The sequence below is a fragment of the Heteronotia binoei genome, chromosome 1 (genome assembly GCF_032191835.1).
Source record: "Heteronotia binoei isolate CCM8104 ecotype False Entrance Well chromosome 1, APGP_CSIRO_Hbin_v1, whole genome shotgun sequence".
In the NCBI taxonomy this organism is placed as follows: Eukaryota; Metazoa; Chordata; class Lepidosauria; order Squamata; family Gekkonidae; genus Heteronotia; species Heteronotia binoei.
The window spans coordinates 71,302,566-71,328,940 of NC_083223.1; the positions used below are offsets into that span (position 1 = coordinate 71,302,566).

Consider the following 26,375-nt stretch of genomic DNA (forward strand, 5'->3'; position numbering starts at 1 on the left):
AAATTAACAAATTAAAATCTGATCTAACCCATGCCCAATTTAGAAATTATAATAAATACTCTAAATTCAAATAAAAGAATTTCTGAAATCCAGATGTGATCAGATGTATTTGTGTCTAACGCTTATTTTGCTACCTGGTTTCATGTTTTCAGGCAACAGGAAATGGGAGAAGCAGTGAAAAAAGATAATTATACTACATAATCTACAACAATTTAAATGACAGGGGCATCATCCAACCAGGTAGGTAGCCCATCTGCCAATCAAACAAGATCATTGCACTGGGCATTTTGATACTCAGCATTTCTACTTTCTGCCAAGCAGTGCATTCTAACTAGCTTGTGAAGAGCTTCATGACTTTTTTTTTTATAAGAATGGGTCTTACTTGCCTAAGCTAGCCTGTTGTCTGGGTGATGAACGTGTTAAGCAGGCTGGAGAAAGGCTTCACTTGGTTGTATCTTTTGAAAGCAAGGCCAGATTGTGAAGGGCAGGAGAATGACATGTAATTTTTTAAAAAGAAATATATAATTTAAACCTTATTATGTTAACTTTAAGTACCTTTGCTGCAGGCATGCCAGGGATCCCTTCACGGCCATCAACTCCTGGTAAGCCCTTGAGGAAGAAACGGCAGCTTAAGTAACACATTGGTATTATGTTAATCACACATTTTCCCTAGTTTTGAACAGAGGACTAAACTTGATAGCGATGCAGATTACAATGCTGCTGCTGCAGCTCCTAGAAATAATAGTAGTAAATAGTAATTGCACTATACATACACCTTCTCCTTTAGGCCCAGGCAGGCCAGTAATTCCTCTAATACCTTGTGGTCCCTAAAAGGAAAAAAAAATGTTAAATTGTGTCATACATAGTAATAGATGTCTCTCAAAGAAGCAAATGCCATCTCTCAAATCCAGTAACTGCAAAAAAACCCTAAACTTTTCCCATTGATTTCAATGTTTTTAACAACCTTCAGAACACAGAGTAGTTAGGATGGAAATGCTAACCCCATGCACATTTATTTGGAAGTAAGTCCCACTGAATGTAGCAGAATTTACTGTGTTCTCCACAGTGTAGTGGTAAGAGTATGAGACCATGATCTGGTATAGGATGTCCAGGTACAAATCGCCACTCAGCAAGGAAGCCTGGGGCAGTAATTCTCCCTCAATTTAACATAATGTTGTTGTGAGGACAATGTGTAAGAGAGGAGAATGATACTTGCCACCTTGAGCTCCTTGAAGAAAAATTATACCACATAACAAAGTTATTTCCAAGTAAACATGCATAAGAACAGGCTTGTAGTCTGTGATGTTAATGCTATATTATTACTTAGGCAATTATTACGTTTCAATAAGAACTTACTCTGTCCCCTTTCGGACCTGTCTCTCCCAATGCACCTCTCTGCCCTTGATCACCCTGCAAACAAATATACACATTTATCAGCTAACTCCAAATCCATTTCCTCTGTTAATTAAATAAAAGTCGTATTGGTGATTGATAAAGGCCAGGTAAATACCCCTTTGTCCAGAGAGTTACTGCAGTCTCAAACTATGACAAACTATAAAATAATGGAGTAGGATAGCCATTCTGTAGATTAACTGGGAACAAGAAAGTTTCATCTCAAAATCCACAAAAGTCCCCCGGGGAAAATTTCATTCCTGTGTTGTACACCAGCAGCTCCAGGGTTTAAACTTTTGCTGTAACTTTGGCAAAGATGACCCCTGCCAAATGATGCTCAAAATAAAAATTGCAACTGAAACTAAGTTATCAACATGCTGCGTTCAATTATAAAGCACACGCTTTGAGGACAGTTTTATCTGGAAAATGAAGAATAATCAGAACCATCACAGAATTCTTTACCATGGGGGAGAATAAACCTTAGAGATTGATTTAAGGTGTTTAAAGTTTCTAGTGAGACTGAAAGGAGATTATTACTACCTGCTTGGGGAACAGAAGTATTTCAACTTGATCTGTAGTATATGAAAGTCCTTTGCAAAAGCAAAGATTAGCACACCATGTATGAATATAAACTTTCTTAAGGTTAATGGGGGCCAGAGATTAAGAGCAGTGAGGGCCGTGGGGCAAACTGTCCTCCTCTCCCTTTCCTTGCATGGCAGGCATCCATTACTTTACCTAAAGTAAATTAGGTGGACAAGAACATCACTATCCAATGTATTTCTCTTTTAGTTGTATTGACATACTCAAATAGGGATATTGGCTGTTATCTCATTACATATACTAAACCCATCTTCCACTATATTTTAATGTATTTTTCTTCTAATGCCAAACTATATGTATGTTACATGTTAAAAGATAAATTAGATGGATGGGGAAAACTGAGGAAGAAATGCCCTCTTTTTGGCCCAGGCTAATAACAATAGAATGATTAACAGACATTCTCACATTTTGACATATTACTGTTTTATTGCTTTCTCATGCTCATGCTACCCAGATCAAAGGTTTGCTCAATTTGTTAATTTTACTATTCTGTCATTGGATCTTAAATTTGTACCATTTTGCATTCTAAACCACTGCCTAACAGCTATATGTACCTCTGCTCACTGTACCCAACTCCTCGTCTGATGAAGTGTGCTTAGAGCATATGAAAGCTTACATTCTGAATAAAACTTCATTGGTCTTAAAGGTGCACTTGACTTCTACTTTGTTCTACTGCTTCAGACCAACACGGCTACCCACTTGGATCCATCCCCAACAGAGGCCGGTTGGAAGGAGGAAAAGCCATTTGTTTGTGAGTGAATGCTTTAGATTCACAGGGGTCCTTAATTATTATTTAATTCTCATGGCAAACTAGCAGTTTGCTTAAAGCCTGCTAGATGCCTCAGTATGCAGACAGGGATTTGTTAGGCTAAAGGCATTTGAAACATGAAAGCTGAGATAAAGACTCCAGAAAAAGGAAGGATGGGATAGGTTGCCTAATACACTTAGCTGTGAATCCTATCTGAAAGCTAACAGTGGACTAAGAAAGCTTGATGACACACAGGTGTACTTACAGGTGCCCCAGGAAGACCTCGAGGACCAAGATCTCCATCAAGACCCCGACCACCCTAGAAAAGTATACATTAAAAAAAAGATTAGAACGTGACATCTAAAAAACAGTTTGAGCACTTATTTATCTCCCACTGAGGACAATCAGAGGAGCAGACATAAGTCTTACACATGAGAACATATCCTAAACAATTAAATGCTAGAGTTGAAAAGACTCTGCATCATCTTATGTATATAACGAATAGCCATATGCAGCCCCCATCTGTGGATATCTAACTATGTGAATCAGGGTCACACTGACACTAAACAGATTTTCCTGCAAAAAGGTTTGCAGAAAAATCTGAAATCTTTTTTAAAAATACATTAGAAATTCAAATTCCCCCCAAACAAAAAAAAAAAGTGCACATGCAGACAATGCACTTACCTTGATTCTGGAAAGCTGGTGGTGGGCCAGGGAGCTGCTCTGGGCCCAGCTGCAGCAGATACTGGGAGCTACGCTGGACCTCACCACTAGGAGCTGGTGTGGACTCAGAGTGGCTCCCAGACACTGCTGCTAGAGCAGCAGGGTTCCAAGATGAATGATGGGGGCTAGAGCTATGCCCAGGGCTGGTGCGTCCAAGTTGGTGAGGTAGAAAGCTGCCTATAGTGCCATCTGGAGGCAGTGGTGGCTTCTACACATCTACCTCACCCAGCCCAGCAAAAGGGGGAGCTGCAGCAGCCACCCGGTCCCTCCTGATAGGGTGATGGGGCAGTGGGTGTGCTCCACTCCTCCACATGGCTCCCTACAGGCAGCTGCCCCTGAGCCAGGCCAGCATGGAGGAGCCACAGCAGCCACTTGGCCCTTCTGGGTGCACGCCCCCCCAGGGGTGCCTTCAGCTTTGACCCACCACCACTGCTGTGCTCACTCTCGCCACCTCCAGCCTTCCTCCCACCGCTCAGGTGCACACTAAGGGAAGTTCTTGCACAGGGCAGGAAGTGGGGGGGGGGGCTGCAGCCTAGGGCACCATGAACCCTGGTGCCAGGCCTGGTCGTGCCAGGCTGAACAATGAGGAAATGGGATCCCCACTACCACAAGTGTCGCCCCCTCGCATATATTATAATAGCAAAGTCAACCAACTCTGAGAATAGTTAAATCCAGTGATTGGAGCTGTGAATGGATAAGACAGATCTTTCTACAAGCCTAACAAGCATCCCAGGTTTGCAGAAAAATCTTTATATATATATATATATATATATATATATATATATATATATATATATACACACACATACATACACACACACACACACACATTTTAAAACTTTAAATGATAAAAGATAAAGAGAAACCTTCAATGGACATTGCTAGGCAACCACAGCATTCTAGGTTTGGCATTGCTAAGTAAAGGAAGGTAGAGGGGGCAAGGCCCTTTCCAGGGCTGTTCTATTACTGAGGAGGCCTTATCAGGGCCAGGCCTAGTAGCAACAACTAGGTGACTTGATACCACCAAACTTGCATAATGGACCTGGCCTAGCTGTTTGCTACTGCTGAACAGCAGCCATCCTATGAAAGCCAGTGTAATGTAGCAGTGAGAACTTCGGGGGTGGGGGGGGGAGATCCACGTTCAAATCACCAGTCTGCCATGGAAACTCAATGGATGAGTCCTATACTTTCAGCATAATCTATTTCACAGGGTTATTGTAAGGATAAAAAGGAGAAGAGAATAATGTAAACTACTCTAATCGACACTGTAGAGTAGGCTTGCCAATCCCCAGGTCCCAGCAAGGCTCCTTCCTGCCCCCAGTCAGCTGGCTGGTGGGGGGAAGCCCCGCCCCCAGAGGACCATGTGCATTTCCATCTCTGGAGGCTTCAATCTCCGATTGGAAAGGCTTCCTCTTGGGATGGTGTGTCTGTGTTACTTTGAAGAAGCTGGCAGCAACTCATGAGTAGAGAGGCCAATCCCTCGCTTCAGAATCACCAGAAATGGGGTGGGGGGGAGGGAAACGTCTGCTGAGCACTTCATTATTCCCTATGTGGAGATCGATTCTCATAGGGTATAATGGGGAACTGATCTGGATGTTTCAGGGGCTCTGGAGGAGCTGTTTTTTGAGGTAGAGGCACCATATTTTCAGTATAGTATCTAGTGCCTCTCCCCAAAGTACCCCCCAAGTTTCAAAACGTTTGGACCAATTCTATGAGCCCCAGAAGAAGGTGCCCCTATTCTTCATTATTTCCTATGGAAGGAAGACATTTAAAAAGGTGTGCTGTCCCTTTAAATGTGATGGCCAGAACTCCCTTGGAGTTCAGTTATACTTGTCACACCCTTGTTCCTGGCTCCGCCCCCAATGTCTCCTGGCTCACCCCCAAACCCCCCAGATATTTCTTGAATTGGACTTGGCAACCCTACTGTAGAGAAAGGCAGGGCATAAATGAAGTAAACAAATAATAACTACAGCTGAAGATGGGAGGTGGATAAAAGGTAGGCTGGTGAGTGGTTGAAAAGGAGAAAAGGAGATAGGGAAAGGGGAGAAGATATGGTGGTTGCCAGGAACAATAAAAGAGGAAAGAGTGTGGAATAGTGTGGGTAGTGGGATACAGGGGAAAGTGAGGTGCTCGCCCACAAATCCTTGAGAGTTCCCTACCATGCAATTGGGCCTGGCCCAGTGGCTGGCACCACATAACTGGGCCATAGTTTTCTTAGGAAGAGGTCACTGGGCAGAGAGAGGGAAAGCTGAAGACAGAGGGACAGATAAACGTAGGTTGACTGTTGGATGAGAAAGAAAGAAAGAAAGAAAGAAAGAAAGAAAGAAAGAAAGAAAGAAAGAAAGAAAGAAAGAAAGAAAGAAAGAAAGAAAGAAAGAAAGAAAGAAAGAAAGAAAGAAAGAAAGAAAGAAAGAAAGAAAGAAAGAAGGAAGCAGAAAAAAGGCAGAGGCTATGCAGATGACTGGGGAAGGCAATGGCAAACCACCCCATAAAAAGTCTGCCATGAAAACGTTGTGATGCAACGTCACCCCAGAGTCGGAAATGACTGGTGCTTGCACAGGGGACTACCTTTACCTTTTTATGGGGGCTTTCAGGAAAGAGGAAATAGTGGGAGAGGCAGAAATGAGATGCTTCCTGCAAGTCCTTGCAGGTTCCCTTCCCACTTGTTATTTATAATGTGGTTGCCAGCATGAAACTACACTCTTAGGGTCAGCTGCCATGCTACATTGGTATATGACAACAAGGCATCCTACAGACCACCTACATAATGTGGATAGTGCTTGCAGTCCCAGAAATTTCCCTTCAATGGGGCTAAGGACACTGACATGATTAAAGTATTTCAGGTGATTCCCAATACAAGATGAGAACTAAACATGGAGTGAAGGCGAACAAAGGTGAACTACAAGCCAGACCTTAGATAACAAGATCACAAAGGTTTAGTTCCATAGGAAGCATTTCCATGGATGGAAAGATTTCCACCTGTTATCTTGAATTCCCCCTTCTATTGCAGCCCCAAATGCTGCCCAAAATACTGTTTTTCTGGAGCCAGAAGCAGCACTGGGGGGATTTTTTGAGCTACAGTGGACAAGCAGGTGAGAAAGCTGCTGTCTGCATGCAGAAACTGTTCTGTCCACTGAAAGCATCCAGTAAATCCAAACCATAACTGTTTGAAAACCACATGCATGACGAACAATAGTAGGTTGCCATATGACACCTAGTATTACTTACAAATTATGCCATTCAACCCTCATTGTTTTATTGAGTTGTGTAGTGCAGGGACTGACAGATTCTTCTAAATAGATCTCTTGGTCACAGGCCACTGCTGTCTTTTACTCATTCTCTGTTCCCTGCACGTAACAAATGAATGTGCTATTCTACAAAATTATAGCAAATTGAACTTTTGTGAGACCACCATGCAGGACACAGGGGGGAAAAACCCCAGCAATGATATAACAGAAATTTTGAAGTAATCGAAAAAGAGTATCTCAGAGAAAACTTATACGCATTTAATTTGGTGGGGTAACTTGAGTAAATGGTAGGGATAACGATAACAGCAAGTGTGATGAGCCAAGAAAATAAGTCTGCTGGCTTCAATAACAGAGTTTCATCCTTGATCAATAAAAGATTCAGAGAGCTCAGAAGGAGTCACTTGATGAACCACTTTGAAAATCAGAAGAGTCATTTTGATTTCTTTCAAGCAGCCAACAAGACTGGCAAACAGCATAAAATAAGGGTTATATATCTTACAGCGCAATCCTAAACAGTTATTCCAATGCAAGCTCACTGGAATCAATGAGCTTAGATCAGTGTATATCTGCATGGGACTGCGCAGATAATCTCCTAGCATGAATAAGCAGCTTCCTCTTGGAGTTAATACATGCTTTGGTATCAAGAAAGTTGAAACATAAGAAAGCCATGAGCAATACAAAACAGACTTGGCTTTCTCTTTTCTTCTGGAGAGTAAGGGTCATGCAAAAACATTGCTGTAGCAAACCGCCCAGAAGACAGTCTAATGTCAGTTATATTCCTAAAACAGGGGTTCATGGGCACTGCATAGCATTGCCAGTCGGGGTGGGAGGAAGCCTTCTGGGAGTGGGGCAGAGGTCCGGACCACCTCCCCAAAGGAAGTGATGCCATAACATCAAAAACATCATGCAACAATGCTCTGGTTTTTGGGCAAACTCTATGGTAAAATCAGCATCAAATGATAGAGTTTTACCCCCAAACCAGTGTGTCCCTGTGCAAAAGTCTCCAAAGTGATTACATCATTTCCATGTGACATCATCACATCAGTGATGTCACTGTTGGGGGTGGGAACTGGGGAATGGCCACTCCTAGCACCACATCATCTGCCAATACATTTTGTGGGATCCATCTAGTGTTTTTAGGGAAAGGGCTGCTTCAAGTGGGATTTTTAGCCAGCAGGGCTTCTGATCAGCCCCTAGAGATCTGATCATCTGTGCAAATACAAATAACAATTGCTTCAGCAGCAGCTGTCACTATAGCATAAGGATCATCACTGGTTGACTGAAGGCAAGTTGTGTGTATACAAAAAAAATTAAACAAAATGTTCATTTAAAAAGGCATCCTCTTAAGTAGAGTTTCTACGTGAAATGGTAATGAGTTACTATTGGGGCTAGCATTGCCAGTCCCCAGGTAGGAGCAGGGCATCCTCCAATTTCGTGTGCTCTTTTCCACCACCAACCAGCTGGCCAACAGGGGAAATCCTGCCCCCAAACAGTGACAGCACCACACAGAAGTGATGGTATCACATTGAGGCATTGCATAGGGACACTATGGTTTGAAGACAAAACTTTACAGTTTGGGGGCAAATTTACCATAGAGTTTTGTCCTCAGACCACAATGTCCCACATGACAATGCTCCACCTCCCTCCTGGAAGGTTCCCTCCCATGCCTTTCCAGCAGAATGTGTATACCTGGCTACCCTAATTAGAATTATGCATTCCCTGATATTTTTGTGGTTTGTGCTGGTTCTTCTGGCAGCTATTTTGTTGTTTGCACCACCACACACAGAAGCCATTTTGTGTTTAGTGCCACCTCCTGCAGCAGCCATTTTGTGACTAGTTCCCACCATCCTGTGTCAGAATTCCAAAGGTTCTCACAGCCTCAAAAACTTTGGGTACCTCTGCCCTACACATTAGAATATCTATTCCAAATGTAACAGATCATATATGGATAATTCAGAGTCAGGCCGATTCCCCACTAGCCTTGTTTCGGTTTCGCACTCCTTTTTTCCCGCGGTTCTGCCCAATTGTATGCATTCTGCACAGGGTCACAGCTTGCCCCACCTCTTTCCCAAGTTCCCTCTGCGGCTCTAGGAGTCTCTAAAAAAAACAGATTTTGAAGCCATTGAGAGAGCTTGGGAAAGAGGTGGGGCGAGTTGCAGCTCCATAGCAGCATGTGCAACATCAGGCAGAAGCACCAAGGGAAAAAAGAATGTGAACCTGCGACAAGGCTAGTGGGGGATCGGCCTCAGAATTTTTATGGGAAGGACATAGCTGTACATCCTCCTGGCTAAAAACATGGATGTATGCCTAACATTATAGAAAAACAGAAAAAAGGACATATTTCCTGACTATTTCAAACAAGTGATCACTATGACAAATCTCATTTTAAATGCCCCTACAAGGGCTTTTTTTGAGCAGGAACGCAGTTCCGGCTGGCTTGGTGTCAGGGGGTGTGGCTTAATATGCAAATTAGTCCCTGCTGGGCTTGTTCTACAAACAAAGCCCTGACCCCTACTATTTAAGATGTGATGATTGCTACTAACTAGGAATACTCCTAACCTTCTAATCCCCAGAGAGGCCTTGAGCCGCCTTAGAGCATTATGCCAATTTGGAATCCTCCTGGAGAAGCTGCAGTCCCACACTATCTTAAAAAACATTTAGCAGTAAGCAACGCACAACAATCAGCGGCATTAAATGGGGACGTCTTTTTTGAACATTTATGGAGCACCCTTTGCTGGAAGAGTGACAATCGAAGCAGGACTTTTTAAAGTCGACAGCCTGCACATCGTGACTCCTTGTGGAAGAAATTTCATGAATTATGTTTTGTATTTTGTATATGCACTTTATTACATAGTAATTTGTAATAAATTGTTGTTCCTGTAGTGACTTCTCTCCTGTTGTTGCGTTAGGCTTTTGGGTGAGGCAGTGGGTGTCAAATATCATCTGGCCGCTCCTGTCATCAATTGTTACTAATTGTTATTACCAACTATTAGGCCTTCAACCCCTCCAGGACCGAATAACACCCCACCTGAGAAGTCTGATTTATAATTGACACTGGAACACCATGGAAATAGTAGGAAATAGTCTGAATACCATCATTTTTATAGTTATGGATGTTACAGGTTTTAAAGTTGATTTTATTGTTTGTAGCTAATACTGCAGCCCATCCTAAGTCCATTCACGGGAAGGGCAGGATAGAAAGCAAACCAAATAAATAAATAAATAAAAAGAGGACATCTGATAACCCTATAAAGTGCTATAGCAGAAAACAAAGACAAACAATGAAACAAAACAAAATTGATTATATTTAATTCATTATTCAATTATGAATATTTAATTCATTATTCCATACAAAACTTGCTTCACAACCAGGCTCGACAAAACTTTTATGAATAACAAAGGTGTCATTGCTATTACTTACTTTATCACCTTTAGGTCCCATAATGCCAGTTATTCCCCTTAACCCTGGAGGTCCCTGAAAATATAAAATATATTATGACCATGTAATCAGTGCCCTCGATTCATTATATAGTCACATGTTAGTTTTCAGATCATCTTTCTTTAGTGATATTGCCTTTGAATGCAATGACAAAAGGCCCCAACTGCTAAAGGTTATGTTCTCTAGAACACCACTAAGCTGAGATCCAGAATAGAGACTAACAATACAGGTGTGATTGTTAATTCTGGACCAGCAATGTTACACAATAGTATCATCTAGCAGGGGAGTCACAAATATCTAAGGGAGAGGGGTAATTCCACTCCCAACAATGGCTCATGAATCCTCTCCAATAGTAATCCCCCCACCCCCTCCACCTTGGCCATCCATTCACCATACCCTGGCCAATTTCTTATACTTCTCCCCACCCCCTTCACACCTTTTGGAAGATCAAGGGTTAAGATCTCAAGATGTTCTCACTCATAACAAAACTAGATTACACTCACTTTAGCAAATAGATGGAACACACAAAAACTCCCTCTGAAAACAATGGGACTTAAAATGGTTGCAATTAATTTGCCAAACTGGATTCAAAAGTCATGTTAATCATGATTAGTTTTATCTGGATCAGGGTCTACAGCTGATTGGTAATAATAACTAGTTAACTTACATTCTGACACCCACATACATGCACTGGATATAGGGTGCTTTCACACACACTAAATAACATCCTTTCAATCCACTTTCAGTGCTCTTTGCAACTGGATTTTACAGTGTGAAATGGCAAAACCCACTTGCAAATGGTTGCTAAAGTGGATTGAAACTGCATTGTTTAGTGTGTGTGAAAATAATAGTTTAGTGGACCCTACTCCTGTCCTACCACTTCACTGAGCAAAGTTTGATGACTTCCTTTAGCTTAATGAGCCTTCCACCAACTTCCTCAGGAGGAGAGTCATTTAAGTTAGAAGAAAGCTCTTTAGGCTGTAAGGAGGCTTCTTGGAGAAACAGAGACCATTTCCACAGTAGTGAAATTCCCCACATTGATGTTTTTAAAACTGCACATTATGTGAAATTTTCTGCAATAGATTCTTCCTCATAAGGGACAAACCCAAAGTTTTCTCCTTCTTGCCCTGCGTTTTCAGAACTTGCTAAAACTGGGGATTCCAAAAATGGGTTAATAAGGAGAAAACTTTGGACTTGCACCTGGTGATGAAAAATTTACTGTGGAAATTTTCATATAACATGCAGTTTTTAAAATGACAATGTGGGGAATTTCACTACTGCATAAATGGTCAGAGCTTGCCATGGGTGCCCTAGGTCAGAGTGCCCATAAACCTCCCCACCATGCTGCAGGGAGGAGGGAAAATTGTGCCTGCCCCCTTGTTCCCCACCACATTGCAGGGCGATTTCTCCCAACCTTCTCATCCCCCTTGCTCCCCAGTGCATCCAAGGGAGATAGAAAGATACAGCTTAACCTCCATCCATACCTCAGCGAGAAGTTACTGCCCACTTTCCTCTCCTCCTGGCAACTGGGTGAAGCCCAACGACAAGATGTAGAAGCACCCACCCTCCTTGTTCCCCATACCATCATGTGGTGTGCCAGGAAGCCCTTGCCTGCCTGCCTCCCCCCATCCCCCCCACCAAGTCAGGCAAAGTGAGGCAGAGTGAATTAAGAAGAGGCTGGACTGTCCCAACTACCTGATTGCCCTAACCACCTGAGTGAAGGAGGAATCAGGCTCCCCTATCACCCACCTAAGGCAGACCCCAATGCCACAGGAAGGTGGCCGAGTAGGAACAAAAGGCCAGAGGGTGGCAGGAGCTGGTATTCCTCAGCTTCTGGCACATTGAGCAATTGCCTAAGCGTTACCTAGTGGACAACCCAGGTCTATGGAGGATAGCTGGATCAATCCCACAAAACAGAAAACAATTAAAATGTTAATTAAAATGAAATACTTTACTGGAGGGCCTTGAGTTCCAACTTCACCTATGCCTCCTTGTTCACCTTCTTCACCCTAAAGAAGCAAATCAGTTCAAACACAACAAATCAAACACATTCTAAGATTGTAAGATTCAACATTTTATTATTCACTGGGGTATATACAGCACCTGTTTGCAAATGTATATCTGTGGTACATTAGTTATACATGCAACTAGGTTTGCCAGCTCTGGGTTGTCAAATACCTGGAGATTTTAGGAGTGAAGACAGTGGAGAGCAGGTGTGGGGAGGGGAGGGATCTCAGCAAGATATAAAGCCATACAGTCCACCCTCCAAATCAATCATTTATCCAGAGGAACTAATCTTGGACATCTGGTTAATAGTTGTAACAGTGGGAGCTCTCCAGGTGCCACCTGGGAGTCGCAATCCTACTACAGTGCAAATTAGTTTCTCTTGCACAGAAGCAACACCCATGCAGGACTAATGTCACATGGAGCGCAGCAGGTGGACCAATGTGTGGAGTATTGTTTCTTTTCAAACAAAGCTGATCAGAAGTGGAGCAGAAAGTGAGCTCCGAGTTAGAGAGATATCAACCAGGTGAGTTTTAAGGCAACTGTGGACAACAATTATTCCATTTTTAAGAAATGCATTATAAAATTAACCATTTCTCTACAAACTTCTGTCTCTCTACATAATTGTAACTTATTTCTCCTTACCTTATGGCCTTGTTTTCCTGGTTCACCAACCTCCCCTTTTGCACCCTTGTGACCCTAAAAAACAAGACCAAAATCCAGCACATAATTCTTTCACATCTGAAATGCAAAGCAGTTTCACAGCCAATCATGTAATTTTGTTCCAGGCCTCCTTTGCTTGCTGCCCACTAGAAGATTTGCACACACAGTATACCTTCTGGTGCATTCACCAGGCAAAGGAGGGATGCTGTGAATGTTAATAGCTTTGAAATGACTGTAAAAACTCATCTGTTTGCAGTTTTTATTTATAATCCTACTTCCAGAATTCTGTCTTTTAGAACTGGGCAGGAACCAGAGAGACTACAAGTCTAATTTCAAATGCTTAGGGCATCACTTTTTCAGTTTTTCTACAACTTCCTAATACACATTTAATTTGGGGAAATGCTTCAAGCTCTTAATCTGCTTATAAGCAAATGAAATGAGATACAGCCTGAAGCGGCTGATATAGGTCAAAAAACAAAGCAACGTCACGGAGAGCTGTCCTTTGACCTTTGTGCCACTGCTTAATTCAGCACAGACAGGAAGAAAAAGAACATTTAAATGGACATCCTTTTGGACTTTACAAGCCCATGGGGACAGCAGAGACCCCATATCCCAGATGCTTCAAACTCCAAAAGTGGAGATGCTGAGAGACTCGTGACCAATCACCCTGCACAGTGTGGCAAACTGCACTGTCCATCATAGCACTTTACAAAAAAACAAAAACCCTGGGTACCAACATTTTTCCTTTACAAGAAAAATAACAGCATTTTTATCCTTTCAAAGAAAAATCGTGCTTTTAATCAGTGATACCAAGAGAATATACTCTCCCCGCAGAATCCCTGATTCTAGTCTGGGACCGGTAAAAGTATAATTTTTCTTTAAAAGGCTGACAGAGATCTGCTATTCCTGCCAGATCTAACATGAACCTCCATAGGAATGTAGCCATAATTTTAATAACAGGCCAGTTCTAGGTCTGCTGCAGCCAGCATGACACAATCTATTTGTCATCAATTACAACACATTTAAGCAAAGCAGATTCTCTTACCTTCATGCCTATTAGCCCAGCATACCCTGGTCGGCCTGGTGGACAAGCATTGGGACACTGGAAAGGAAGCCACAAGTTAATAAGAATGAGTTTTAGGCACACTCATTTCTCCCAAAGAAAGATAAATATCTTACCAGTGGATCTCCATCATGAAGTCCAACGGTTCCCTGAAGTAAATAGATTAACAAGAGTTTAAAAAGTCACAGAAAGGGGAACAAAAAAAATTAAACCAATGTATTTCCTTATAGTCCCAACTGTCTGTTCTCCCTGGCCCATATTTACCAGCCCTATGAAACCATCTGTCCCTTCTGCTAAAGATAGGGAGGAGAATAAGATTGTCTAAATTTTGTCCAGTGCATCTTTTTGCCTCTGGCTCAGTTCTCATTTATTGTTATGTATACAATTTCCTTCTACTAACCAGTATATGTAACTTGTCACTAAAATCAACTGCTTTACCAGAAGACTGCAGAGTAGCAAATGTTATGCTTAATTTTTAAAAAGGGGCTTCAGAGAGAAATCGGAAAATTACAGGCCAGTGAGCCTAAAGCCTGTCCCAGACAAATTAGTAGAAACTGTAATTAAAGACAGAATTGTTACGCACATAGAGGAACAAACCCTACTGAGAGAAAATCAGCATGACTTCTGCAGAGAGAACTTCCAGTTTACCAGGCTTTCAGAGCTCTTTGAGAAAGTGAACAAATACATAGATAATGGTGACCCCATAGACATCACACACTTAAACATCAAAAAGCCTTTTGACAAGTTGCCTTACTGAAAATTCATGAATAAGCTTAGCAGTCATATGATATGAGGACAGGTCCTCTTGTGGATTAAAAACTGATGAAATGGCAGTATCGCAGCCCAGGATATGCTTCCCTTTGGGGTTGGGTGGGGGGGAGAGAAGGCACAGCCCTAAAAAAGACAATGCCCTACTACGGAGCTGAGAAGACAGCCAGGGGAAAGAGCAACAACAAGGGCAGAGCAGACAGGAGTCTGTGGAGCAAATGACTCTTCTTAGATAAAGTCCTCCTTAATAAGAAAGGCCTGCTCAGGAGCTGGAAGAAGGAAATGTACAAGGAGTGACCAAGGAAAGAGAGATAAAAGGTCCCAGCTGAAGACAGTAAGGCAGGCAGCTGGCAATGAACCATATGGCAATGCCTATATATTTCAAGTAGAAGGCAGAGGCAGCTTTCTGCTAGGTAACTAAAAATATATCATAACGTGCAGCTTGAGCTAAGGGACATCACCAGAGTGCCAGCATCTGGCAAGAGAAAAGAGTATGTGGGAACTGGGTGAAGGCTGAGCAAATGGGTCACAGTCACAGCGAATGTCTGGCAGACTGTTTTGAGAAACTGGAATTGGCACAGATCACAGGATCAAAAGAATAGAAAATGCTTACAAGGAGAAACTACACATTTAAACTTATGTCTGCTGGGCAGTGATATTCCAGGAAAACAAAACAATGGAGGAGGGATGGTAGCTCAGTGGTAGAGCATCTGCTTGGTAAGCAGAAGGTCTCAGGTTCAATCCCTGGCATCTCCAAAAAAGGGTCCAGGCAAATAGGTGTGAAAAACCTCAGCTTGAAACGCTGGAGAGCCACTGGCAGTCTGAGTAGACAATACTGAATTTGATGGACTAAGGGTCTGATTCTGTATAAGGCAGCTTCATATGTTCAATGGCATACCAGACATTTGTGCATGCTTAAAGCATGAAGTTTCTTTTCTTGGGTAAGTTTTTTTTTTTCTTGGTAATGATGTAATGCATATCTGCACTTGTCTGAAAGTTGCTTACTGAAATGTATAAAAAGTGGATGCAGACACAACAGTTTTGGACTTCAGGGGATCTTTGTTACCCTGGAGTCCCCTTTGTTGCAATAAAGCTCTATCTGCTTTTGGAATCTTCCTGCTGTGTTCTTCATTGGGTGTTGGCACGTGAGACAATAAGCCCATTTGGGCAACATTGGGAAGAAGCTATGGTTAGGTTTGATGCACCAAGTTTTCCCAGAGGCTTAGTTACATTTCTGGCCAAGAAGGAAGCCAGAAGGAATGTTCCCTAACAGACCCGGGCCGATTGGCTTTCACCCTAGCTTAATCCTGCAGAAAGGCTGCAGCAGCCAGGATACAAGTACTCAGACTAGGAATCTTGGTCTAGCACCTAGGTGGAAGTGATAAGAGGTGAACTGGCCAGGCTATAAAGTGGTGCCTAATGTCTGGATTTGACATTGTAAAGCAAGCAATTCAAGTGCAAGCTTCAGAGTCCTGAGTGGGCCCTGGCTCTGGGGGGCTTCACAGACAGAAAGCAGAGAATAGGAATAAGCAGACAGTTCTCACAATGGAGGAAAAATAAGCAGTGAGGTCCTATGAGGTGAACTGGCCAGGCAACATAGTGGTAGCCTGGAAGAAAATAAACAGTGGGGTCCTACAAGGATCAGTAAATGGGGCCAGTGCTTTTATTTTTAATATTAAATCTGCTAACTTACCCTTGGGCCGGGAGGTCCTGGTAGTCCTGAAGGGCCTCTTTTTCCAGAATCACCCTAAAACAAGTGTTATCAGTCCACATTAATGAGCTATTAAACAGATATATAGATATCTAAGCTTGTTATAAATAAGCATGAAGCAACTACAGAGGAGACCAGTAATAAAACTTCAGAGTTCAAAGTCTGAGAAAATTCACATTGCAGAAAATAAAAAAATAAAAAAATGACATGAGGAATAGACACACTTATCATCCCTCTTATCTCTTTCATAAAGGATACACAATCATTTAATATGGAACATTATTATTAATGTCTTAGAATTCATGGCTGCAGCCATTATAAGACAAAGAACTGAATAACCCAACAACAGTCAGAGTTAGGTATAGGGCATTAGAAGCTCCACTGAGCTACATTTCATTTACCTTTTTCCCCCACAAAAGTAGTTAGTCTCTGATTCAGAGAGAAGGGTGAGGTATAAATCTGCAATTCTTCTTCTTCTAGACCTGGGTTCAAATCCCCAGTCTGCCATGAAGCTTATTAAATGACCACAGGTCAGTACTACTTTTCAGACTAACCCATCTCACAAGGTTATTGTGATGCAAAAATGGGGAGAAAGGGGATTCTGTGTGCCACACGGCTTCCCAGAGGAAGGATGGAATAAAAATTAAAATAGATATGTATTCATATGCAATGCAAGTACATCAGTTTAGCATACATCACCTGGGAGTTTTAATTATACTAACATAACTACTTGATTTGAAGATTGATGGTGGGTGTTTAAACCCTCCTGAATAACAGTAAGATGTTCATATTAGCAACTTACTACATGAAGCTCACCCACATGCACAGTGAACAGCCATCTCTCTAACTGAGTCATATTATGAAACAGGCCTGGTGTCATATCCGCAGGAATCAGAGCCCAGGAACCAGAGCCCGGGGGGAGAAGGGGTGGAACACAGCCACTGACTTAAGCATGCCAGCAGCTCAAAAACATGGCAGAAGGAGATGCCCTGGCAGTTGGTGAGGACATGGCAAAGGCAGATAGAAGGAAGTACAACTAGAGCCAGTTCCTGAAAAGGAAAGACCAACTAGAGTCCAAAGGCCTCCTTGGGAGAAAAGATCAACTCAGAGTAGGCACTTCAGAAACTGGGTGGGTCAAAGCAAAGGAGGATAAAAAGGGAAGCTGAGGGAAGTAGAGGGGAGGTTGCTGATTGGGACTAGCTAAGAACAGGGAATACAAGTAACCAGACTGGCCTAAACTCTCTACAGTCGGTAAGGACACAGGACTTCCCTGCTCCAGGCAAATGGCATTCCTAATCAAGATGGCAGTAATTGTAGCTACCTTTTGTGGAAGTCCACAGAGCAAGCAATTCTACACTGTCTGACTGGGATAATCTGCCTGCCATATTTGATAACACCCTTGTAAATACAGTGACCTAGTCCTTAGGATTTAATTATGGGTTGCTCAGGATCAATGGATGTTGGAACACATCTATGTTAAACATTTATAAATGGCAAAAAAAACCCAACTATACACTGGTTTCTTGGATACTCACAGAAGGTCCAACTCTGCCCACTTCTCCAGGAAGTCCTGCTATACCAGGGGGACCCTATATTGGAAAATGTATTACTTTAGCTGATGAAATTGTGTATGAAACAGCCAAACCCGGGAGATAAATAGCTTCCTAAGCAGAAAAAGTTGCCAACAACCATTTGAACAAAGGGTTACATCTACATAGGCCCATGACATGAAGATTAAACTTAGGTCATTTAGCTGTAATACTGTGATCTGTTGTTCAATTAAGTGTTAACAACTGATAAAATACAACTTACAGGAGATCCAGGAATTCCTTTTCCCTGCCAAAAAATAATATTAAAAGTTTAGGATATTTTTATATTTGTGTACATTTGAATGTCATTACATGCCAACATTAGGAACATTTAGAATGTGACTATACAAGCTTTATTTTAATATGCCTAGGTATTTGGAATAGATGAACAGCATTAATATTATTTTTGTAGTACATGTTGATTTATAAAGTAATCAACCTTTCAATAGATAATCTATTGGCCAAATTGAGACATTTTTAGTCTCAGACTAGCTTTAGAGTACAACTTTAAAGTATACCTCCATCCCTACAGCTGGGATGACTGAAGAAAATGAGTGTGCACAAGTTTTGCTAGGTGAGATGTAGTGAGATGGTAGTTCACAGTCAAAAAAAAAAGCCCACTGGGTGTATAGGAGAGGGTGTCAGATGTCATGAGCCCTGACGAGGAGGAGCTGGAAGGGTTAACAGACCTGGAAGAGTTGCCAGCCAGTTCCTCAGCTATTTTTATTATTATTATTATTATTTATTTAGAATTTATATCCCGCCCTTCCCACAAGTGGCTCAGGGCGGCTTCCAACAATAAATCCGACACAAAAATTAAACAATATTTAAACATGTAAGGAATTAAACATTTAAAAACAGATAAAACCTTAAAAATTAATAAATATTCCAAATATATAAAAAGAAATCTGGCAAGTTGCATTAAATTCTCAAGCTAGGTGTAAGCTAGCCAGAAGAGGGTCGTCTTACAGGCCCTGCGGAACTGAACAAGGTCCCGCAGGGCCCTCACCTCCTCCGGCAGCTGATTCCACCATGTAGGGGCCATAACAGAGAAGGCCCTTTCTCTGGTGGATTTCAAGCGGGCTTCTTTTGGCCCGGGATAGTAAGGAGATTTTGTGTTTCCGACCTCAGTACTCTCTGGGGAACATGTGGGGAAAGACGGTCCTTCAGGTAGACAGGTCCCAAGCCATATAGGGCTTTAAAGGTGATAACCAGCACCTTGTACTGGACTCGGTATATCACTGGGAGCCAGTACAGGGTCCGGAGACCCGGCTGAATGTGTCCCCACTTTGGGAGACCCAGTAACAGCCAGGCCGCGGCATTCTGCACCAGCTGCAATTTCCGAGTTCGGGACAGAGGCAGCCCCATGTAGAGGGCATTACAGTAGTCCAACCTCGAGGTGACCGTAGCATGGATCACTGTTGCTATGTCATCTCGCTCCAGGAAGGGGGCCAACTGCCTTGCCCGCCTAAGGTGAAAAAACGCGGACTTGGCAGCGGTTGCTATTTGAGCCTCCATCTTTAAGGAAGGCTCCCCCAAGCTCCTGACCCTGTCCGCCACTATCAGCGGCGCACCGTCAAAGACTGGTAGGGGGATTCCCCCTCCCGGGCTGTGGTGACCCAGGCAAAGGAGCTCTGTCTTCGCAGGATTAAGCTTCAGCCCGCTCAGTCTGAGCCACTCAGCCACGGCATGTAATGCCCGATCTAGATTTTCCAGGACGCAGGTCGGCTGGCCGTCCATCAGTAGATAGAGCTGGGTGTCATCAGCGTACTGGTGACACCCTAGCCCGTACCTTCGGGCAATCTGGGCAAGAGGCCGCATATAGATGTTAAATAACAAAGGGGGAGAGAACCGCCCTTTGGGGCACACCACAATCGAGTGTGCACCTCCGGGATAGCTTCCCCCCAACTGCGACCCTTTGTCCCCGACCTTCCAGGAAAGAGGAAAGCCACTGTAAGGCCAACCCCTGAATCCCCGCGTCAGCGAGGCGACCCTTCAGTAGCCGATGGTCGACCGTGTCGAACGCAGCCGACAGGTCTAATAGCATCAGCACCGCCGAGCCGCCCCGATCCAGATGCCATTGAAGGTCATCTACTAGGGCAACCAGCACCGTCTCCGTCCCATGTCCCGGGCGAAAGCCGGACTGAAATGGGTCAAGGACGGAAGCATCCTCCAGGAAAGTCTGTAGCTACATCGCCACTGCCCTCTCAATAAGTTTGCCCAAAAAGGGCAAATTTGAGACCGGCCGATAATGTGCCAATTGGGCCGGATCTAAAGATGGTTTCTTTAAGAGGGGACGGACCACAGCCTCTTTGAGCGGCGTTGGAAAATGCCCTTCCGTCAGGGATCTATTTATGATATCCCGTACAGGATATCTAAGATCACCCTGGCAAGATTTAATGAGCCAGGAAGGGCATGGGTCCAATTTGCAAGTTGTTGGGCGAGCAGATAAGAGGATCCTGTCAACTTCCTCCAGGCTGAGGGGGCTAAAGCCATCCAGAGTATAATCTGAAGACAGGCTCGGGGCCTTGGTTTTGCTAACTGTCTCAAAATTGGCAGGGGGGTCGGGGCGGAGTGACGCGATTTTATCCACAAAAAAATTCGCAAAAGCCTCGCAGCCTATTTCCAATTCAATAGAATTTAGTCTGCCTTGCGGCAGCGTTGTGAGTCCTCTAATTATATCGAATAATTGTGCCGGGCACGAAGTTGCGGACGCAATCTTAGCCGCAAAGAATGCTTTCTTTGCGGCTTTGATTGCCATCTCATAGGCCTTTAAACTCTCTCTATAAGATGTTCGGGTCACTTCGTCTCGAGTACGCCGCCATTGCCTCTCCAGTCGTCTGAGTCCCCGCTTTTGTTGCCGTAGCTCCCGGTTAAACCAGGGCGACGGCTTCGGGCGGGGACGCAGAGGGCGCTTGGGTGCGACCTCCTCGATGGCCCTGGAGAGCCCATCATTCCAGGACTCATCCAGGGAATCGCCAGTGGGCCAGGTGTCCCGTAGAGCCATTAGGAACTGTTCCGGGTCCATCAGGCTCCGCGGGTGAGCTAAAATACGCTCTCCGCCTAAACAGCTAAACAAACAGCAGCTGGCCCATCAATCACTCTCCAGACACCAGTGTCAGCTGTTGATGATCAATTTCTTCCAAGCTCTCCTCCTCCCATCTCAAGAGTTCAAAGCAGGCTCCGGAAAGAACTTTCAGAGTGAAGACATGAGGCATGCCGATGCTGCAGATGATCTCTCAGCCCTGAGTTCTAGCAGAGTCACTGCTACCCAGGGAGCAGGCTGATTGAGACTCCTATATAGCTCCCACCCAGGACCTGGTAACCTTGTGGAAGCACCAAGTCTATTCTCTGACTTGCATCCATGCTCCTTCCTGGTCTGCTTGATTTTCTTGGCACTCTGATCTTTTGGCTTTTGGACATTGACTTCTGATTCCAGTTTCTATATTGGTGACTTGGTGATTCTGCATTGGTGACTTGGCTCCTGCTTGACTTTCTGGACTTTGACCTTGGATTGGCTTTGGACTCCTGCCTGCCTGCACCCTGAGAACGTGACATCAGGATTATTCCTATGTGTGCACTGATGAGTCACACATAAGGTGGAGTTGCAAAGATGAACACACGGACCTGGGGTAAGAAGACACTACTACTTCCATGCATTCTGGGGTTACTTCATGGGGACAATGATTTGGGGAAGAGGGTTTTATTATATATACACGCAGTCAGTTGCCAACGAAATGTATTATTTGTTTACCAGCTATGCACCTCTAAGCTGATGTCACCCTGATTTGGAAGTTGTCATTGACAACCCTACATTGGAAGATCATAGCAAAAATAGCACATGTGGATTCTTGCTAGAAAATTATGCACAGGGATATAGTTGATGAGAGCTCCCTAGCCAGCAGTGATTATTTGCATGAAAAGGAAAGGTCCCGTGTGCAAGCACCAGTCGTTTCCGACTCTGGGGTGACGTTGCTTTCACAACATTTTTCACGGCAGACTTTTTATGGGGTGGTTTGTCATTGCCTTCTCCAGTCTTTTACACTTTCCCCCCAGCAAGCTCATTTTACCGACCTCGGAAGAATGGAAGGCTGAGTCAACCTTGGACCGGCTACCTGAATCCAGCTTCCGCCGGAATCAAATTCAGGTTGTGAGCAGAGAGTTCAGACTGCAGTACTGCTGCTTTACCACTCTGTGCCACGGGGCTGCTTTTATTTACATGAAGGAACATTAAAATATATTATATGGTACAGTACAGAACTTTATTTCCTCTGGGCTAAAACATTGAGAACCAGGGTAGCATAGTGGTTAGAATGCCAGATTAGGATCTGGATGACTAGTGTACAAATCTCCACTGCCATGGAATCTTGCTGTGTGACTGTATGCCAGTTACACAATCTCAGTCTAAACTACCTCACAGGACTGCTTTAAGCAGAGATCCTGGGTATCCCACTATGGCAGGAGACTTCCCACCCTGCACTTACCATTCCCCACCACTTGACAGAGCAGCATGGGGAAAATTGCAGGGGAGGGGAATTGACATCACACTGACCCCTTGACATCACTTCCTGTGTGAACCAGAAATGATGTCATCACATCGGCCCAATGCTGTAGGATTCACTCAAAGTTTAACAATATGATTTTGGTCAATCCTAGAATGCTGCACCAACACAATTACACATTCAGTTCATGCCAGAAGTGAGGTAATGGTGTTGGCCTGATACCAGTCAGGTAGGTATCCATTTACCACAATCTCCCTCTGGGTGCTAGCACTGATCTGGCAAACCTATTTACAAGGATAAAATAGAAGAGAGGAGATCAATTCAAGCTTCTTTGAATCCCCACTGGGCAGAAAGATAAGATATAAATGAAATAAATAAATGAACAGATATTCCCATGAAGATATATATATATATTTAAAGGGCAGTAGCAGCCATACAAGTCCACTTCTCATTTGGACTGAGGTCATAGTGCACGGTGACAGTGGGTTTTAAACTATGCCCAGTGCTGTTTCAGTTATTGAAACTAACAGATCCAATGCAGTTGTTAGTCCTGGAAAGGACAGATCCCTCAGACTGAGGTATCTTTTGGCCTTCACCCAGTGGTGTGCTGAAGCTGGCTCATGCTAGCTCATAAGAACCAATTGTTAAATTTTCAGGAGTTTTGAGAGCTGGTTGAAAACTCATCAGGAGCCCTAGGATGCCTTCCTATTGCAGTCAGTAGTGCTGAATCTGAAAGAGGTTTCAGTTTAATGAATATAATTTGAACAAAGGTAAGAAATAATTCAACAGTAGATCACATATTAGATTGAATAACAATAAATTTATTGGGAGAAGACTTAGTGGATTGGCCTTGCAGCTCCATTTGTCAAATCATGGTTGAATTGCTACAGATACTAGAGTTCAGCAAAAATCAATGAAAGCATTCTCTGAGAATCAATTGGCTATATGGAATTTACAATAAAGAATAGTGTATATATTATTATTATTGTCAACTGTGTGCTACAAGTCTTTTATATCAGAAAAATTTATTTTTTTCAGTATTAACATTTATTAAGTGTGCATATATCAACTTTTTTATACATCTCAAATAAATACATTTTGTTCTTTGCTTATTACCTTCTACAAATCGAACTGAATACTAACAACAAATAAATAAACCCTGTCCTCTTTATCTTATTTCCTTTCTTTATCCAATTTCACCCGATCCCTGTACCACTTTTCATAATTCTTATTCTAATCATAATTCTATTCTTTCTTTTGTTTCCAAAACTTCTTTACTACTTCACGGACTTCCATCTTTTCATACTTAATTTTTAAAACTCTGTCTTCTCTCATGCCTGCAAAAGAAAGCTGGACAGGGTTACCTCCAGAACTGGGTGCTGCAGAAAAATCTCTACAGTCGGAAGTCTAGGGGGGCACACCCACCACCTCCTTGCTACTCCATTAGCTTTAACTTCATTACTCATTTTCCATTCCCATTTGTCATATCTTTATCCTATCTTCTAACTATATACATATTCTCCTATTAATTCTCCGCAAGAAAACATAATTTCCTGATTCAAAACATAATTTCCCAATTCAAACTCTTCCAGACTTTAGTTTAATTACACTGTCTATTAGTTCCTTGCCAGATGCCTCATTATATGCAGTAAAAGTTTGATTTTTCCATATTGACCACAAGATGGCCTAGTGGTAACCATCTACACAGAATTCCTTTGTCACATAGAATCTTTGTTGTTTCTTTCAGTCTCCTCCTTGCATTAATTACTTCAGCTGGGATATCAGGAAACAAAAAAACTACTGTGTCTTCAAGGCACAGTCCTTGTTTTTCCCTGGCAATTTTAAAAAGTGTTCTTTATCTGTAGTTGTTTAAATTCAACAACAATGTCCGGGGAAATGTTGTCAGGAGCCTTTTTGGAAATATTTAATCGGAAGGCAGAGGTGACAATCTCTTGGTCTCCTTCTGTGAAAAGAATCTGACTCAGCCATCTATTTAAAGCTGTAGTAAGGTTTTCTGTCTCTCCAAAATTTACAGATATTCTACGAAGTTTGGCCTTTCTTTCTCTTAATTTTAACTCCTGGAGTATAATCTTATTTTTGGCCCAAGACTCAAAATCCTTGAAGTTTTTCAAATCCTCTGCTGTCTTTTTTGCCATCTGATGTGCACCTTCAGTTTTCTTATCCGTTGTTTTCAGCACTGCAGTGAGTTCATCCAATTTCTTAATTGGTTCAACTGACTGTTTGAAAAGTCAAAATTAATTTTTAATTGTCCAACCTCTCTACTAAGAGACCTTATATCACTCTTAATTTCATTCTTTATTTCTGTTAAGGCATGCAATATCTCAGTCTGTTCATTTGGGGAGGGTTACTCCCTTCTGCCACCATTTCCTCTAACAGAGAAGTCTCCAAGTCAGAATCTTCAGATTCTTCTAAGTCAGTTTTATCCTTTCTAGAAGGTCTATAGGGAGGGTTTTTAGCACCTTTTTTTTGCTCTAGTCCTTCCCATGCTTGACTTTGATGTTCTTTCCAAAATTGGCCGTGTTTTCTGGGAGTAGTCGTTAATCTTCTGCAGGAATAGCAGGAGTGTAGGAGGGATGCAACCGTCCTGAAGCTCAGTCACCACCACCACCACCACCACCCCATATATATATAAGTACATAAGTTATGTACTTATATATATGCATACTTCCCACCCACCCTCCGCCCCAGAAGAGCTGGTTATTAAATATTTATTAGCTCAACACTGCCTTCAGCCTACCATTTCATTCTGTGCACTATGGCTAACTATGCATGTTTATCAGCCCCACTACCATGTGTACAAAGTCTGGGACTCATTTATATTATCTTACACACGCTTGAAAATACCCCTAACATATTTACTCAAATGCAAGACTATGTGTTTTCCAAGTATACCATCAAATAAAGACAGAGTCATTGTACTGATTTTCAGGCTCCAATTATCAGGTGCCAGAAGTCAGGCAAGGTAGGGTTGTTCAGTCGAGGGTCAGGAGTCCAGAAGTCAGGCAAGTCAGTGGCTTAGCATCTGTCATACTAGTTGTGTCCATGCCAACAGCCTGTCTGGGCTGGTTTTTATAGCCCCATGCCTAAGGGTCATGCTTGCAGCCAGCTGCTCAGAACCAATCCTGCAACTACTCATCTTTGTTTTCAGCAAGCAGCTGGAACTGGGCCAGGAGGCATGCAATTTGCCATTTTGTCTGTAGCTCTGTTCTCATTCTCTGTCTGCAGCGCTCTAAGGGTGTGGGGGATACTAGTGAGCTGTGAATGGCCAACTGAGGCTCACCTGCTAAATCAGGACTAGAGGATGTCAGTGGCTCTACACCAGCTGTTAGCTGCAAATCCTGACAAATCTGCAGCTCATTTCCCTGCTGGTCAGCTTCTGTTAACTGAAGACTGGCTACAGCAGCTCCTCTTATCCTGAGGAGTCCTTTCTATCGCTGAGCCCATGACAGTCATCTTACATCTGCATGCAAGCAACAGTTATGTCCAGTATTATTGTTGTTGTGTATATAAAATTTTGTGAGGTGATATCTAACATTCAGGGTCCTCTTCCTGCTGAGTAAATATGGTAGTTTTAAGAGGTACGTGAGAAATTGTAGTGATGAGGGGCTCAACAATTTCCACAGTATGTCCTTTAAATCTCTAATGGCAAGTCTTCTACAGTGTCAGCAGCATTAAAAATTTACTTTCTACTGTTAAATACCTGAAGTTTTATTTTGAAGGCTGCTTCTGAAAGCTGAGTTACAAAAGCTAAGATGAGTGAGAGAAACTATATCTGCTCTGTAGTGATTTCAAGATAACAGCCCTTCTTTTTGTCCTGCTTTTTTTTTAATTTTAGTGTGACTGGAAACTTCTTCAGGAATTCTGAAAGAGGGTTTGTCCCCTGCCTTTTCACTTTCTAACAAAA

The 26,375-nt window shown here is 42.8% G+C and overlaps 1 protein-coding gene across 1 annotated transcript in view; it reads right to left on the reverse strand.

The window, feature by feature from the left end:
- Window positions 1-26,375, reverse strand: part of COL9A1 (collagen type IX alpha 1 chain) — a 117,502-nt gene that overhangs the window by 45,522 nt on the left and 45,605 nt on the right. Inside the window, exons 13-24 of the mRNA XM_060235570.1 lie at window positions 18,172-18,195; window positions 17,895-17,948; window positions 16,342-16,395; window positions 13,997-14,029; window positions 13,863-13,919; window positions 12,800-12,853; window positions 12,106-12,159; window positions 10,133-10,186; window positions 3,006-3,059; window positions 1,357-1,410; window positions 774-827; window positions 556-609 (exon numbers count right to left, since the gene is read on the reverse strand). Coding sequence (XP_060091553.1) covers window positions 556-609; window positions 774-827; window positions 1,357-1,410; window positions 3,006-3,059; window positions 10,133-10,186; window positions 12,106-12,159; window positions 12,800-12,853; window positions 13,863-13,919; window positions 13,997-14,029; window positions 16,342-16,395; window positions 17,895-17,948; window positions 18,172-18,195 — 600 coding nt within the window. The remainder of the gene's footprint in view (window positions 1-555; window positions 610-773; window positions 828-1,356; window positions 1,411-3,005; window positions 3,060-10,132; window positions 10,187-12,105; window positions 12,160-12,799; window positions 12,854-13,862; window positions 13,920-13,996; window positions 14,030-16,341; window positions 16,396-17,894; window positions 17,949-18,171; window positions 18,196-26,375) is intronic.